Source organism: Scyliorhinus torazame, chromosome 28 (assembly GCF_047496885.1).
Source record: "Scyliorhinus torazame isolate Kashiwa2021f chromosome 28, sScyTor2.1, whole genome shotgun sequence".
In the NCBI taxonomy this organism is placed as follows: domain Eukaryota; kingdom Metazoa; phylum Chordata; class Chondrichthyes; order Carcharhiniformes; family Scyliorhinidae; genus Scyliorhinus; species Scyliorhinus torazame.
The window spans coordinates 12,736,352-12,752,027 of record NC_092734.1 but is presented as its reverse complement, the minus strand read 5'-3'; the positions used below and the strand labels follow the sequence as shown (position 1 = coordinate 12,752,027).

General features: G+C 50.7%; 1 protein-coding gene across 8 annotated transcripts in view; it reads left to right on the top strand.

Moving 5' to 3' along the window:
• Window positions 1-15,676, top strand: part of LOC140403531 (PH and SEC7 domain-containing protein 1-like) — a 213,322-nt gene that overhangs the window by 112,403 nt on the left and 85,243 nt on the right. For 4 of the 8 annotated variants that reach the window (XM_072491496.1, XM_072491497.1, XM_072491498.1 and 1 more), the window contains exon 7: window positions 4,897-5,418. In XM_072491496.1, the coding sequence (XP_072347597.1) occupies window positions 4,897-5,418 (522 nt within the window). Of the gene's footprint in view, window positions 1-4,896; window positions 5,419-12,582; window positions 12,878-13,155; window positions 13,251-15,676 lie in introns of those variants that run through there. The other 4 variants (XM_072491501.1, XM_072491500.1, XM_072491504.1 and 1 more) reach the window with 3 other exon arrangements.

Here is a 15,676-nt window from a genome sequence, read left to right as displayed (position 1 = left end):
ACCTGGTCCTTCACTCTCAAGTGAGTCTCCTGCAGCATTGCTACATCGGCTTTCAAACTTTTAAGATGTGCAAGCACCCTTGACCTCTTGACCGGCCCTCCTAGCCCTCTCACGTTCCACGTGACTATCCTCACTGGGGGTCTCTCACCCCCCCCCCCCCCCCCACCTTTCTTATCCACCATCACCATACCACCGGGCCCCATAAGCCTGACCCGCCCCTGTCCATTGTTAACATCAAACCCCCCCCCCCAAGAAACCCCCTTACAAAAACATCCCCCAACATCCATCCCTTCCCCCCCCCCCTCATCTCTCGCTCGCCTCGTAGGCCCATTGAAGCCTGCTATCCAGGCTCCAACGTCCGCAGCCCTCCTCTCACCTCACCCCCGTTCACTAACTGACTTTAGTTAGCTAGCGTGGGTGGCTCCCCCAGCCAAGACCTCTTGCCCCCTTCCACCCAGTCCCAGAGAAAGAAACACCAAAACAAACCCAACAATCCAACCCCTACAATTCACTAACATAACATTTAACCGTCGCAACACAGAACGCCATTAACTTGAACTCTGTAACAATGCAAAGAGAAGTAAATTTCAATACAAATCAGTAAAAAGAAAGTTGTAACATTTATACATTTTCCAGCCGCTCAAACACAGTCCACAGTCTCTCTTCCAGTTCCGCTCTTCCCGTCTGTCCCAAGCCTTCTGCCCTCACGAACGCCTCAGCCGCCTCCGCTGTCTCAAAATAAAAGTCTTTGGCGTTATATGTTACTCTCAACTTCGCCGGGTACACCACACCAAATCGCACCCCCTTCTTGTACAAAGCCGCCTTCACTCGCCCAAACGCCGCTCGTCTTTTTGCCAACTCCACCGTCAGGTCCTGGTAGATCCGAACCGCAGCACCATCCCACAGCACCTCACGCTTCTGCTTCTCTCAGCTTAATATCTTCTCCTTCATGCAAAACTTATGGAAGCAGATAATTACTACCCTTGGCGGCTCGTTCACTTAATGACCGATGAGCTCAGTCTAATTCGTACAGGGTGGGGCTCTCACCCTCCCCCATCAGCTCCGCCAACTTCTTAGCGAAGTATTGCGTTGGCCTTGGGCCCTCTGTCCCTTCGGGCAAGCCCACAATTCTCAAATTGTGCCGCCTTGAGCGGTTTTCCAAGTCTTCCAGCTTTGCTCGGAGTCCTCTGTTAACCTCCACCACCCTCCGCAGCTCGTCCCCCATCGAGGTGACCTGGTCGCTGTGTCGTGTCACGGCCTCCTCCACCTCCTTCAACTTCTCGCCCTGCTCTCTCACCTCGGCCGATGCCTTTGCCACCTCCACCCCGATCGGGCCGATTGCCTCCTCCAACAATGACCTCACCACGACCACCATCTCTTTCCTCAGGATCTCCATGTGCCTCACAAACTGTTTTTCCAGCTCCACCGCCATCACCTCGGCCATCTTCTCCACCGTAAGTAGTGCGGCCCCGCCTTGCAGCTCGGCTTCCGCCATCCTGTCAACACTTTTGCTCGTCTTCTCCTTCAGTGGCGAACCCGCAATTGCCTCCTTTCTTCGACCCTACTCGTCGCATCCTTTAGCGGCCCATTGTTTTTTATCTTCTTTCTTTTCTCCTCTCTCCCCCTTCACCCTCCTGTCCTTCATCAATCTGACTTATTCTTTTTTGGAAAAAAAAAAGGGGGAGAGAAAAAAAAACTTTAACCAAACTTCCTTAAACCGTCTTTCTTTCTCCCCTGCATTCACCCAGAGCTCCCTTGGGATCAGGCTTCAGCCTTCTTTCTTCCTCCTAGGTGGGCGCCATCCGACGTGGAGCACCCTCCCTACATGGTGCCCTGGCCTCGGGCCTGCCGCCTCGGCCTCCTCATAGCTCCGCCCCCGCTGCTCTAACCGCGATGCCATGCCGGGCCCAGCGCCTCAGCCCCCGCCGACCGACACCCGCGCGGGGTTCTTCGCTGGTTTTTAAACCAGCCCCGCTGGCTGCTCGTGACGGCCCCAAAGGCCGACGATAGTCGGGGGGTGCGTGAAGACTCGGGGATTTCCACAAAATCGCCGTGAATCGCGGCCACCGGCGGGAGCTCTTGTTGCTGCGGTCGCCCTGCTCGCCCACGCCACCGGAAGTCCGTCTGCCAATTTTAACTGATTTTCATGTTTCATAGCCATTTTATGAAGTTCAAACTCTCTCTCTTTTTCCCTTTCCTCTCTATCTCTATCTTTGTTTCTTTCTTCTCGCTCCTTTTCTTTTTCTCTCATTGCATATTCAAGCTGCTTTAATTCTTTTTCATGTTCAAGTTGCTTAATCTGCAACTGGAGCTTTGCCATTTCTAATGAGTCAGAATGTGTCTCAGGCAGATTTAAATGCTCAGCTACCGCGGTAAGTACCACATTTTTTCGCATTTTGCGAGGCAATGTTGACTGCAATGCTTTTGCCAAATCTAACAGTCTGCTTTTAGTCTCTGTCCGTAAGGTTTTGCGTGTTACCGTGTCCACCCCCAAAAACTCCTGAGCCTCTGAAAGAGCCATCGTCCACAACACACTCCCCACTTAAACTAAAATACCACACCTGAAATTCCGCCCTGGTGTCCTGTGGTCATCATGCCGTCACTGCGCGTCCTGCTGCAGTTCTACGTTTCTGCCCATTCCGTGGCATTCCTTGGAGTCGGAGCCCCTTTTATGGTCCGGACCTTCTCCTCCACAGGATCTAGGCCGTGATTGTCCGCCCAATAGCCTGGACATGTTACAGCTTTTGCTCCAAAGACACATTTGCTTCTTTTCAGGTGGGAGCCAACCTGGGTGAATTGTCTGGGAATCTCCTCCTTAGTAATGCGTGGACCCCGTAATAGGCAATCATCCAAATACTCTGCTACCTCTGGCAGTCCCTGCCCTCCATCGCCCTTTGTTGCTCCTCGTCCACTTCCCTTCTGTTTTGTCCCTGCCTCCTCCCACTGCTGCATCAAATCTCCTCTCCAGGCACGCGCAATGTTTTCCAGCATTTTGCTATTTGCATTTCAGGTTTCCTTTGACTTTCCGGCGTCTGTTGCCCTGTCTCGGCACCCCCTCTGCTGGCACTCATTTGCACTGCACCCACTTGCTGTGACGCTTAATCCCACCCCCTTCCCACACACCCTCGCTGCCCCACCGCAGGCAAACTGGATTGAATTTCCCGTGATTTGTTAAGATGACGTTGCTGCCTCAGCACCACGGGCAGCAATGGCAGTAATTGGATTTTTCAGGATGAAAATAGCCAAGACCCCCGCCCTGTCTGATGGAAACGTTCCCTCACTCGGGCCGCTTCTCTTTCAATATTTGCTGCTGCGTTTTAATGAGAATTTCCGAAGATATTGCGTGCGAGGTGTTCAAATGCACGACAAGCTCTGACAGATTTTGACACGGGCAGAAGAAGGTTTAATCACGGGAGGACACAGATTTGCGGCGATTGACAAAAGAATGAGGAGAAATGCTTTTTTAACACATTGTGGTTTGGTTTAAGGGATGCGGGCGTTGCGGGCTGGGCCAGTATTTATTGCCATCCCAAATTGCCCTTAAACTGAGGTTTGATGGGCCGGTTGAGAGTCAACCACATTGCTGTGGGTCTGGAGTCACATGTAGGCCAGACCGGGCAAGGACGTCAGATTTCCTTCCCTAAAGGGGCATTAGTGAGCCAGATGAGGTTTTGCGACAATCGGCGATGGTTTCATGGTCGTCATTAGACTTTTAATTCCCCCTTTTACCGGATTCCGATTTCACCATCAGCCCGAGTGGGATTCGAACCCCGGTCCCCAGAGCATGTCTCTGGGTTACTGGTCCGGTGAAAATACCACTGCGCCACTGCCACTGATGTGGGGCCGCGCTGCCCAAAAAGGATGGTGGAGACAGATGTTACATTGGAACAATTTGCAGAAATATGTGGAAAGTGCAAGGGGAGTGGGACTAATTTGATGGCTCCTTCAAACAGCTGGAGGAGGGAAAGTTCGCTGAATGGCCTCCTTAAGTGCTGTGTAAGAAATAAGAGTAGGCCACCCGGCCCCTCGAGCCTGTTCCGCCGTCATTCAATAAGACCATAGCTGATTGTGGCCTCAACTCCAATTTTCCAACTGCCTTCCAAAACCCTTGACACCACCCCCTTGTAGATCAAAACTCTTGCTAACTCAGTATTGAGGTGTTGGGTGCTCTGAGGTACAGATGAACCAACACGGTTGCGATTGGTACAACGCAGTTTTATTCCAACTCGATATTTACAGATCTGTCTTGGTACTCAGCACGTGGTGACTGTGTGAGTGTCTTGTTAATCAGGTCCTGGCCTTGTCCTTGTCTCTAGATGGACTGTCCACCAGGTGTCGTGTTTCTTCTCTTGTACTGTGTCTGCTCCTGTCTGTGATTGGCTGTCGTGTTATGTGTGCTAATTGGTCTGTTGGTCTATCTATCACGATGTGTGTGTTTGAATATCATGACAAGTATTGAATGGCCCGCCTCCAATGCTCTCTGGGGAATAGAATTCAAAGACTAACGCCCCTCTGGGAGAATAAATTCCTCCTCATCTCCCGTCTTAAGCGCCCTTATCTTGAACATGTGACCATCTTTTTCTAGCTCCCCATAAGGGGTAGCATCTTCTCGGTAACTAGCCTGTCAAATCTATCCCCCTCCCCTGTCCGTCTCCTCAGAATCTTATGTGTGTCAACAAGATCACTTCTCATTGCTCTAAACTCCCAGCAAGTATAGGCCCAAGCTGCTCTCGCTTGCCTCATGTGAGGCGACCTTTGATCCCAAGAATCCACCTCCGTGTGAACCTCTGAGCTGCCCCCAGTGCACGCCTATCCTTCATTAAACAGGGGGTGCAGTTCTCTCGCTGTGCTCCCACCTATGCCCTGAACTGTTGTCTCATTATATATCCTCCACAGGTCACCAGAGATAGAGATCAAAAATATGCTCACACCCGTGGCTTCCATTTCTATTTCGCGCAGCCTCTCTGAAGATGGCACTGATACCTTCAGTAAGCAATTTGAATCTATCCTGGAATCTCACCGAGCCAAAGGCACCTCTTATACCAGCCTCGACTCAGTGGAGACCCTGCCTTCTCCCAACAGGAGTCACGGGAATTATTTCACCTTCGACTTTCCAACTCTGACCTCGGAAATCCAGGATCAAATTAAGGAGAACGCCCGGCTGATTGAAGAGAAGTTTTTGCCTTGGACTAATGCCGGTGGGGATTCCTGTCAGGACCCAGCCAAGGACGCTGATTGGTCAAGTAGCCCAGGGTGCAAGGTGACTAGGACGGACAAGAAGACGAGCGTCAATCCAATGGTGGTTTACAGTAAGTCAGAGAACATTCTCACCAGGTGCCAGCTGTACACAGAAGACAACTTACTCAAGAGAACATTTGAGATTGAAGACGATGAACCGAAGTCTGATTATTCATCCAGGTAGGCCGCAAACCTTTTTAAAATTTGGCCCATTTCTGAGTTCAACACTACAGACTGGAGTGCTTAACACTGCAGCAAACATCCCAGTTTTCAAATGCCTCCGATTCCTCACCCCCACCTCCCTCAATATCTCCTACCCTCCTCCTGCTCTGTAACCCTTCCGTTATTGGTCTCGTGTACATCCCTGATTTTTAATTGTTCTGCCACTGGTGACTTTGCCTCCAGTTGCCTTTAGGATTCTCTTGGTAAACCTCTCCGCATCTCTTCCCTTGTTTAAGACACTCTTCCTCCATTGACGCACTTTTGATTTCCTGCTCAGGTGTCTACTGATGGGGCCTCGGTGTCTAAATTTTGATTGGTTTACACTCCTGTGGAGCATCTTCGGATGCCTTCCAATGTCAAAGGTGCTGCATGAATGAAGATTGTTGTTGTTGTTGTACTGGGCCTGACTGTCTTGTCAATGTGTGTCCATCACGGAGGGCGGCCATGTTCCAAAATTCCATTGGCAGGAGTGTCACCCTCGAGACGCTCAAATGCCCATGAGGCCCTCTGTGCCCCACCGTCTGAAACCTTTTGTCCTCCCTCCCTCTCCCTCTCGCCCCTACTCTGCACCCCACCACCTTAATCAACTCAGGATATACCCACCATGCGAAACCCCATTGGCCGGCTATGGGAACGGGGGGGGGGGGGGGGGGGGGGGCGCCACGCCGGAAAACAGGGCTGGAGGGACGGAGAATCCTGCCCAATGTACCTTGAAATCCAATTTACTGAATTGCATCGAGCATACTGCCAACTTCGCCCCCGGTAGGTCTTCTTTGGCAAGTTGATCTCCGGCCTTTTGCTCGATGGTTAACAAACATCTGGCACGAGAAAACCAGAATGTCCCTATGCCACTCGCAGGTGATATCGCCTCGTATCCGAGCCCTTGGCTCACTCAAACAAAGCCTCATCTGGTTTTCATAGAGTCCCTTTTCCACTGGGCCTCTGTTTGAATTTGGACAGGCCTAATCTTCGCAACGTCGTTGAGGACTGAGTCAACTTTTACATGAGTTTGGGAGATAACTGGAATTGTCATTCTAGATGTAGTCTGACCAAATATTTATTTATTTATGTGAAAATGTTTTTATTGAATATTTCATCTCCAACAATTCATCAATCACAAATTACAAAAGAACCCAAAAAAAACCCCAGTCACTTGTATAAATCCGCCCAGTTTCCCTTCCCTTGGTCGCCCATGTCCAGCAGTTCTTCTACTAACGGGTGTCCTGGAATCCAGGGGTACGTCATTGACTACTTGTGGAGGAAGGGTTTGACCTGAATGTATGGGAGGTCGTTTCCTCTTGGTAATTGGAACCTCTACATGAGTTCCCTAGGGTCGCTACTCTATCATCCGTGTGCATGTCCCTAACTGTCAGAGTGCCTCATCCTGTCTCCACCTTTTGAAGGAGGCGTCCATTATTGCGGGAGTGAACCTGTAGTTGTTGCAGATGGGGGCCGTGGTGGACATTTCGGTTAGGCCGAAGTGTTGACTCATTTGGTATCACGATCGGAGTTTGGCTACCACCACCGGGCTCCTCGAGGATTTGGCCGGGGAGAATGGGAGAGCGGTTGTGACTAGGGCTCAGAAGGATGTCCCTGTGCAGGAACTCTCTTCCACCTTCACCCACTCTGCTCCCGGTTCCTTCACCCATCCCCGCACTCTTTCTGCTGTGGCCTCCCAGTGGTAGAACTGTAGGTTCTGGAGGGCAGTCCTCCCACTTTTCTTCTCCTTTGTAGGACCTTTTTTTGGATCCTCGGGCACCCCCCCCCCCCGCCCCCCCCTCTCTTACACCCCTCTTACACAAACTGTGCTGAAAAAGACCTTGGGGATATGGATCGGGATGGATCTGATTAGGAAGAGGACCCTGGGCAGCACATTAATCGACTATTCTCCCTGCTAGTGAGAGCGGGAGTGGGCCCCACCACTGCAGGTCCTTTTTGACTTCCTCCACCAGACTTGTCGGGTTCAATTTGTTGATTCGTGCCCAGTCGTGGGCTATTTGGATCCTCGGGTAGTGGAATTTGGTCTGGGCTTGTTTGAACGGCAGCCTCCCTGCTCTGTCCCTCCCACCCCCTGTGGGTTCACAGGGAAGTTCTCGCTTTTGCTCAGGTTAAGTTTGTAACCTGAGAAGGCCTCAAACTCCTTTAGGAATTTCATTATCCCTTCCACACAGGTCCAGGGGTTTGCGATGTAGAGAAGCAGGTCATCCACATAGGGTGAAATTCAATGCTCTCTGTCCCCTCTTTGGATACCTCTCCACCCCTTCGCCACTCTGAGGGCGATCGTAAGTAGCTCGATTGCCAGAACAAACAGCAGCAGGGATAGTGGGCATCCCTACCTCGTGCCCCTGTGCAGCCGGAAGTATCTAATTTGGTGGTGTTTGTCCATACGCTCGCCATGGGAGTGTTGTACAGTAGTTTCACCCAGGAGGAGAACCCTAGCCCAAATCCAAACCGCTCCAGTGCCTCTATCAGGCATTTCCATTTGACTCTGCCAAAGGACTTTTCTGGGTCCAGGGAGATGATCATTTCTGGTATTCTCTCCATCGGTGGGTAATTGTCACGTTCAGCAGGTGGCTAATGTTCGATGTTCGCTGTCCCTGACAAAGCCTGTCTGGTCCTTGCGACTACCTCCGGCACGCAGCTCTCCAACCACCTCGCCAGGGCCTTTGCCAGGATCTTTATAGCGAGATGGGCCTGTAGGACCTGAACTCCATTGGGCCTTTGTGCTTTTCGGTTATCAGTGATGTTGAGGCTTGTGTCAGTGTTGGTGGCAGGGTGCCCCTTACCAGCGAGTCTGTGAGCATCTCCTGCAAGTGCGGGGTCAATGCTGTCACAAGGCTTTTGTCGAAGTCCACTGGGAATCCATCTGGCCCTGGCGCCTTCCCCGCCTGCATGGAGTTCATACACTCCATGATTTCCCCAGTTCTTTGTTTGTTTTTAAAATAAATTTTGAGTACCCAATTCTTTTTTTCCCAATTAAGGGGCAATTTAGTGTGGTTAATCCACCTACCCTGCACATCTCTGGGTTGTGGGTGTGAGACCCCCACAACCCAATTTATTGTGCTGATAATGAACAAAGAACAAAGAAATGTACAGCACAGGAACAGGCCCTTCGGCCCTCCACGCCCGTGCCGACCATGCTGCCCGACTAAACTACAATCTTCTACACTTCCTGGGTCCGTATCCCTCTATTCCCATCCTATTCATGTATTTGTCAAGATGCCCCTTAAATATCACTATCGTCCCTGCTTGTTTCTTTTGCCGAGAATGTACATTTCACGAGATGAAAGGTGTCCTTTCCAGCAGTACAATCTCGGCCTAGTAACCAAGAGGTTGTGAGGTTGTTTAATTTTTTTTTAAAAAGCTCATTCTTATGATTTGGGCGTTGGCCATCCCCGAAACTGCCGACAGGTGGTGATACAACCGAGGAGGTCATTAAGGTTAAGGACGAACGACATTGACATGGGACTGGAGTCACTAGTTCTCTGGTTTGGAGTTACACCGATCCAAAACAGCATCATGGTCACTTTATATAAACTTTATTGGCAGTTAATTTTTAAGTTCTAAAACTGACCGGGTGGGATTTGAACTCTTCACTCTCTGGATATGTAGTCCTGACCCCTGGATTTCGAATCCAACAGCCTAACCACTCAGTGTTTGTTCAAACTGGCGCAAACGTTGAGTCAGAGAACTCCCAGATTGTCATTCAAAACCCGATTGGTTATCCCCACTCTCCACCCCTACATAACTCGGCCTAGTGCTGATTCCAATCTCCTCCTTGAGGCCCGATTTTAACCGTGACCACCCGTCAAAAAGGGGCGTGTTTAGGTGAGACGCCAATGGAGCGTGGAATAGGGTTGGGGGAGGGTAACTTGGGAACCTGTTCTCCCTGATCAGGTTAAGTTAAAACTTGGGCTTGCACGCATGGCACTTACTGACCCTCCCAAAATGGCCCACAAGCCACTCATTGTGACACAAGGAGCACATGGCCTGTAACCGTCTTGGGGACGGGCTAACGTTATCCACGTTGTAAGTACAAAGTCACAGTCACTTTCTGTGCAGTGTGTTCTGTGACCCCTGTTACGAGGTGAAATGTGTGTGACATTCCATTGGAGCACACATGAGCAGAGCACGACCAGGAGCAGTTGCTTGCTCGCCGAGTTGTCATGGATCTCAGCCTCACTGCTGGGAGGAGGCACCTGCTATTTCCCTACCCTAAGAACCGGAGACTGTGGTCGAACATAGCCCCTGGCCTAGTATTAGTCTGCCCGCCATTATGCGTTATGTACAGGGGAGTGAGGGGTAAAATTGAACTGTCCCACTTTGAACAATAAGATAGAGCAGTCTTGTTTGTGCATCACACTTGACTAGTGGAGCTAGTATATCGGCAGTCACTGACACCAAAGAGCAGAGATATTCACGTGGCGTCCCACGCTGGGTGTACATGTGGGATGTCAGTGGTCAAGAAATGCCTTTGTGGCCACTGAAGGGGAGATTGTTGGGCTTCTAATGTTTCCATGTGAGGGGGAGTCAATTCCCGAGTGAGCGGTGTCCATATTCCGTTAATCTACAGATAAAGTAGTCCGTACCAGCCTCCCCGAACAGGCGCCGGAATGTGGCGACTAGGGGCTTTTCACAGTACCTTCATTTGAAGCCTACTTGTGGCAATAAGCGATTTTCATTTCATTTCATTTCTTATTTGTTAATTGGTGAAAGAAAAGTGAGAAGTTATAAAAGAGCGCTTTAAAGAACTGACTGCTTCGGGTCATTGGACAACCTGGTCTTTATCATTTCCTCCTGTATAAGACGGTACAGTCAAGCCATCTATTACAGTTGCCCATTTTGCACCAGCTTTTAAATTAAACCTAAGCTTAATGCTACCTGAAGTTGACTAGGGGATTAGAATGTTAAGCAAAACTCTTTAGAAGTTGGACGTAGTAGTGGTCATGCTTTGTAGTCATGAAAGTCTAATGATCTTGATGTGATTTCATGTGCAATGGTTGGGAGAACATGGGCCGCAATGGGCTGAATGGCCTGCTTCTTTCACTCTTTGACCACCCACCGAGTTTAAAAAAAAAAAAAATTATTAAAGTTTTTGAACACAATTTTTCTCCCTTACAAACAATAACCACCCCCCCTCGTAACAAAAAAAAACGAGAAATCGCGCAGAGCAAGATATATACATGGCAAAATGATATATTTACACAGCTTTGTACACTGGCCCTCACCCGTACTCCACCCACCGAGTTAAACATTTGCACCCTCCACCACCGATACACAGTGGCAGCAGTGGGTTTCATCTACAAGATGCACTGCAGGAACGTGCAAAGCTTCCTTCCAAAACTACCTTCCAAACTCTCAACTTCTATCACCTCCAAGGGTTGCAGAAACGTGGGATCACCACCGCCTGCAAGTTCTCCATCCTGACTTGGAAATGTATCACCGTCCATTCACTGTCGCTGGGTCACAATCGTGGAACAGCACTGTAGGTGCACCTGCACCACATGGACTGCTGCGGTTCAAGAGCGGTTCCTTCTCAAGGGCAGTTGGGGATGGGCAATAAATGCTGGTCTTGTCAATGACGATCATATCCTCGAACTGATTGGAAAAAAAGGGAAACAAATAGTTTCCAGCAACGCCTGGTGTAATGGGATCTACAGATGATCTTGAACAAGTCTCCACACTGTTTAAGGGAATCATTGCCTTGATTGCGCACATAATATCATCGCAATCAATGGGGAACGCCCCATTGAGGCTGCGCTTACATCATTTCCTACAATGACGGGTTCAGCTCACCAATGCAGGACGAGTCCGCGTGGATCTGGGTGACATTTTTAAAGGCAACCCCAATCTTTTAACCCGCCCCCCCGCCAATTCAGTGACCCCAACGCAGCTCCGGACTCTCCACTGCACCTGACCGAACTCTTCCGGGGTCCTTGAGCCCCCCCTCCCTTACCCCACCTCTTCTGAGCAGGCACCCTGGGCCCGAAACCCTGGCACGGGCAACCTGGCACTTTGGCACTGCCAGCCTGGCAGTTCCCCACGGCACACTGGCAGTGCCAGGCTGTCACTGCCAGGGTGCCAAGGTGCCTGGGTGCCAGTGGGAGCGCCAGGGATAGGGAGCCCACCTGCCCAGAGCCCGTCACTGGGGGTCTCCAATGGTCTGGGAGACTCCCCCCCTCACCCCTCTCCCGGATGTTGTTGTGCCTGGTTCACGTTTGTGGGGACTAGTTCTGAACAGCGCTCTGGCGAGGTCTCCCCGGCTCAGCAGTCAGGTGCTGGAAGACGGGAGAATCCAGCACGGACATACTTGAATGAGCCTAATAGCTTCTGTGTGGTTGCTTACTTTACCCTGAATCAACACCCAGGCTCAATCAAACAAGCACAGTGGGCACAGATCTGTCACCAGACTCGCATAATCGAACACCGAACAGTTGAACCACTGAATACGAGAGGGTGCTCGATCCCGATTCAAACAGGAATCGGATAAATGCCGGAAGGAGATCAAAGTGTTGGGAAGCGGAGAAAGAGGAGGAAAATGGGCCCAACTGAACGGCTCGGTCTTGCTGGGCAGTGTGGCCGCCTCCTGTGCTGTAATGATTCCGTCATTTGGTGGTGGTGGTGGAGGGGGGCCGGGGTAGGCTGAGGGGAGGGGGGAAGCACGGACTTAGCCCAGCGGGGCCAGCTTAAGGCACAACTGCTGGAGTAAACCTAGCCGGCAGTAGGATTATCGCTCCCAAGCATCGCTCCCCAGCCTTGCAACAACTGCACACACTTTGTCAGGGTCATGTGAGAAATGAGAAGTGTTACAGCTGAGTGATTGCTGGACAAGGTAATAATAGAGTGAAGGGGGGAGGGGAGAAAAGAGATTGAAAGAGAGAGAGAGAGAGAGATTTATATGGTCTGTTCCTCAAGTACACTGAAGGGGAAGGCGGCAGGACGGAGGATGAGGGACCGAGGGGGAGCCCGTTGACAATCCGGCAAGGTGCAAACAACCCCACCCTGGCAAAGTTCGGAAGGAAAACGTGACACTAGGGAAGGCGCAGTAAAAAGAAGGAATGTAACAGATGTGAGAGGACAATAGAGGGTGCGGGGGGGGGGGGGGGGGATGGACAAAACCAGATTTGTCCAGGATCGACAGACTGAAGGGCTGACGGAAAGAAGGGAGAAAGTATTTGGTGGAAAGGGGCACGCTGTGATATGAGGGCGGTGTGTTAACGCCACAAGAAGCAGTCTTGGTGATACAGCAAAGACAGAAGCTCCAGTACAGACTGAAAGAGAGGCTGATATGAGTGAGAAAATAAACACAACTAAAAGGAGATATGGAGGAGCGGCAGAAAATGCATATCTATCTGATTTCTAAACTCCGAGGGATCCAGAGGGAATCTACGGCCGAAGAGAAGATGCCCGCCTGGGTGTAAGTGGCCGGCTCTGCTTTTCTTTTTTTGCTTTTGCTTTCGGGATCCTTAAGGGATGTCAAGGTCACGGAGCTTTAACAGGCATGAGATTTCTGATTAAAACCCGTGCCTGCAGCCCGCCACACTGCAGAGCTGCTCTCACCGGGAGCCGGCCACAACGCAAGGAGACAACGCGGAAGAGGGAACGCATCCATCTCCGCACACAGCCTCGGCAGCCTTCATTCGCGATCCAGAGGAGGGGGGTGGGGGGGGCTGGCTGGAGAGAGCAGTCGCGGGCTCTGCAGCTGCTGGCGTGATGGGCGATGCAGTCGGCAGCCTGTGTTGCTGGCAGCATCGAGGGCAGGCTGGGCCTTCACAGCACACAGGAGAGCTGTGAGTATAAATGCAACTTTTCTTTTTGTTGCTATTTGTTAACTCTTTCGAGCTCCGCAGTGCCTCCCTGCCATCCCCTTGCGCTCCCAAGAAATATCCTTCCACTGCCCCTCCCACACCTGCTCTGCTGCCCTATTATGTATTTTCTTTCCTTTCCACGCACTAAATGATCTGTTTGAGCGGCATGCAGAAATATACTTTTCACTGTACCTGGGTACACGTGACAATAAACAAATTCCGATCCAGTGGGCAGTACCCATGCCCCCCCCCCCCCGCAGACTGAACCCCCCCCACCCCGCCCCCCGCAGACTGAACCCCCCCCCCCCCCCCGCCATTGAAACGTTTGAGCCAACCAGTTGGCTCGGCCGATTCCCGGCATGAAGGGGGTTGTCTCAAAGAGGGAATGCTGGGCAAGGTTGGGTACTGTTACCCACTGGAGTTCACAACAACAAGAGGTGGCCTTGCAAGTTCCTCGGGCGACTTTAAAGGGAGGAGGCTGACGGGATATCTCCCTCCTGTCGGGAGTCCGCGGAATCCTCTACCCCGGGGGAGGCAAGGTCATTGAATATTTGTAAGGCTGAGTTGGGTAGATCTTTGACTGTCAAGGGGAGGGGCGGGGGGGGGGAGCGGACAGGAAAGTAGAGGCGGGACTGCAATTAGGCCAGCCATGACCGCACCAAAGGGTCGAACAGACTCGAGGGGCTGAATGGCCTACCCCCAGGCCAGATTCTCACGTTCGAATCCAGGCTGACGCTCTGGTGCTATGTGGTTGGAGGCGCTGTCCTTTAGGTGCAACTTGACCCCAAGTCTTAGCTTCCTGAGGCAGTACTTCAAGGAGAGCGAGGAATGGGCTTGAATTGCCGGAATGTGGATTAATTGGGGATTTGGCTCTTTCTGGGATCTCGTTGTGTACAGATCGCAGAAAGAATTCACTGAGAAAGACTTTGTGATTATTCCGAGACTCGACTTGTCGCAATGTCACTTGCTTGCTGTTTAATTGCAATAACGCTGCCGCCGTATTGTTCGGTGTCACTATGGTTTTGATTTATCAATAATGGTATTTTTTATTATCTTCAGTTTCTCTTGTGCATTCCCGAAACCCTTGGCTGGGTTATTCTCATATTCCTTCCTGACTGGCATGACACTGAGTTGTATTGAGTTGCCAGCAACAGGCCATTTGGCCCAACTAATCTATACTGGTATTTATGCTCCGACCCAGCCTACTGTGTGGTGGGCTTTCTCTGCACACTACACACGTCAAACATGAGTAATCCTGGAATAGTTCTGGAGTTATAGGGGTGGAATTCTTGCAAAGGTTTCTTCTAATCTGTTGCAACCTCAGGTAAAATGCAGAGGTGGCCCTTAATGCTGCTTTTCCCGTGGTCTGTGGAGAGGTACGGCAGAAATGTTTGGCAAACCCTCCACCTAATTTTGATCCCAAAGTCTTTTCTTTCATGTTTGACTCCTGTTCCAGAATGAAACTTGTTTACAGCAGAACCATTATCCCAATTTTCAGCGCCCCAGCCCGCTGCAGTGCTGAGGTACCCAATTGGCAGAGGGAGCATCAAAAGGGAAAACGCTGGGGTTGCTCATTCGAGGGGTTAGCACAGACACAATGGGATGAATAGCCTCCTTCCGGGCTGTAAGATTCTAAATGAACAGCCATTTATTGGTTTGGCTTTCATGAGTTGGACGCAGAAGTTTTCAGTCGTTCAGGGCCCCAGCTGTTGTTCCGACTTCTGGCAGATCAATCACTAAAGATACGTAAGCAATGGTGTCTCAGCACACCAGTTACGTGTGGCATTTTATCAACATGCAGAGTGTTTGCAACAAGGCACCCGAAGTGTTGGGTCCCAGTTGTCTAGCCTGGGCATGTACTGTCCATTAGGAGATGCTGACTCCACAAAAGATGGAATGAGACAGGGAAACCCATTGGACATTTGAAAGGAAGATCTAGGTTTCCTGCACTTATGGCAATGTTTTCTTTTCGAGTGCTTGACACTTTCTTACAGACATTAGGATCCGGTGTCCGCGTGGGTTTCCTCCCACAGTCCAAAGGTGTGCACATTAGGTAGGGTGCTCTTTCGGAGGGTCGGTGCAGACTCGATGGGCCAAATGGCCTCCTTCTGCACTGTAGGGATTCTATGATTCTATAATTTGCAGAGGATCATGGGAGTGTGTCAGTATATGCAGAGGATCATGGGAATATGTCAATATTTCCAGAGGATCATGGGAATGTGCCAATATATGCAGAGGATCATGGGAATGTGTCAATATTGGCAGAGGATCATGGGAATGTGTCAATATATGCAGAGGATCATGGGAGTGTGCCAATATTGGCAGAGGATCATGGGAATGTGTCAATATTGGCAGAGGATCATGGGAATGTGTCAATATATGCAGAGGATCATGGGAGTGTGCCAATA